General features: G+C 50.1%; 1 protein-coding gene across 1 annotated transcript in view; it reads right to left on the bottom strand.

The window, feature by feature from the left end:
* LOC119585276 (cadherin-87A-like) overlaps positions 1-717 on the bottom strand; it is a 49,841-nt gene that overhangs the window by 13,274 nt on the left and 35,850 nt on the right. The window contains exons 8-9 of the mRNA XM_037933950.1: positions 453-645; positions 136-248 (exon numbers count right to left, since the gene is read on the bottom strand). Of these exons, the coding sequence (XP_037789878.1) occupies positions 136-248; positions 453-645 (306 nt within the window). The remainder of the gene's footprint in view (positions 1-135; positions 249-452; positions 646-717) is intronic.

The following is a 717-nucleotide window of genomic DNA, read 5'->3' as shown; positions in this document are numbered from 1 at the left end:
AGGTATAATAGAAACAGGAAATTAATTACTTCGAAAAAAAATCTGATACTCATTCTCGGTCGAACTTGCAAATGCGACAAATATCTTCCTTGTATTTAGTCCAACAGTTGAAAAATCGACCCCGTAAAGGCTTACCTTGACCTTGACCTTAACCACGCCATCCGGGGACTGCAGCGCCTCACGGTCCAGGGGCTTGGCAGTTCGAAGTTCCCCCGACTCGGCGTCCAGCGTGAAAAAGTCTAGGGGATCTGACGGAGGCGCGGGAGAAGGGAACGATTAGGTAGCGTGGATAGCTATAGCGTTTCATGTTCTGCACATTCAGCACCTTGGTAAAAATGGTCCATGGAAATAAAACCCCAAAGCTTTAGACGAGTCAGTGATAGAGTAAAGAGTCGAACCGTGTGAAAAAGACGTGATTTAGGCAATTGCGTGATGATAAAAATAACGCTTACTCGTAATAAGCTGATACTGGACAGGGCGAGGTGCTCCCGTGTCACCGTCAGTAGCCTGTAGCATCATGACCCGAGTGCCGATGGGGTCATCCTCAGTGACGATGCCTGTGAGGGAGCCAGAGAACACGGGGGGCGAATTCTGCACGTCCTGCACGCGAACCACCACGCCCACCGTCGACAGCTGGGCCCCGTCCTGCAGGGATATCAAAGCGGGGGTTTGATTAATATTCCATGCTGCACCACGAACGAACGAACTGACAAACAA

Source organism: Penaeus monodon, chromosome 19, assembly GCF_015228065.2.
Source record: "Penaeus monodon isolate SGIC_2016 chromosome 19, NSTDA_Pmon_1, whole genome shotgun sequence".
Taxonomy (NCBI): Eukaryota; Metazoa; Arthropoda; class Malacostraca; order Decapoda; family Penaeidae; genus Penaeus; species Penaeus monodon.
This window is presented reverse-complemented; position numbering and strand designations above follow the sequence as displayed.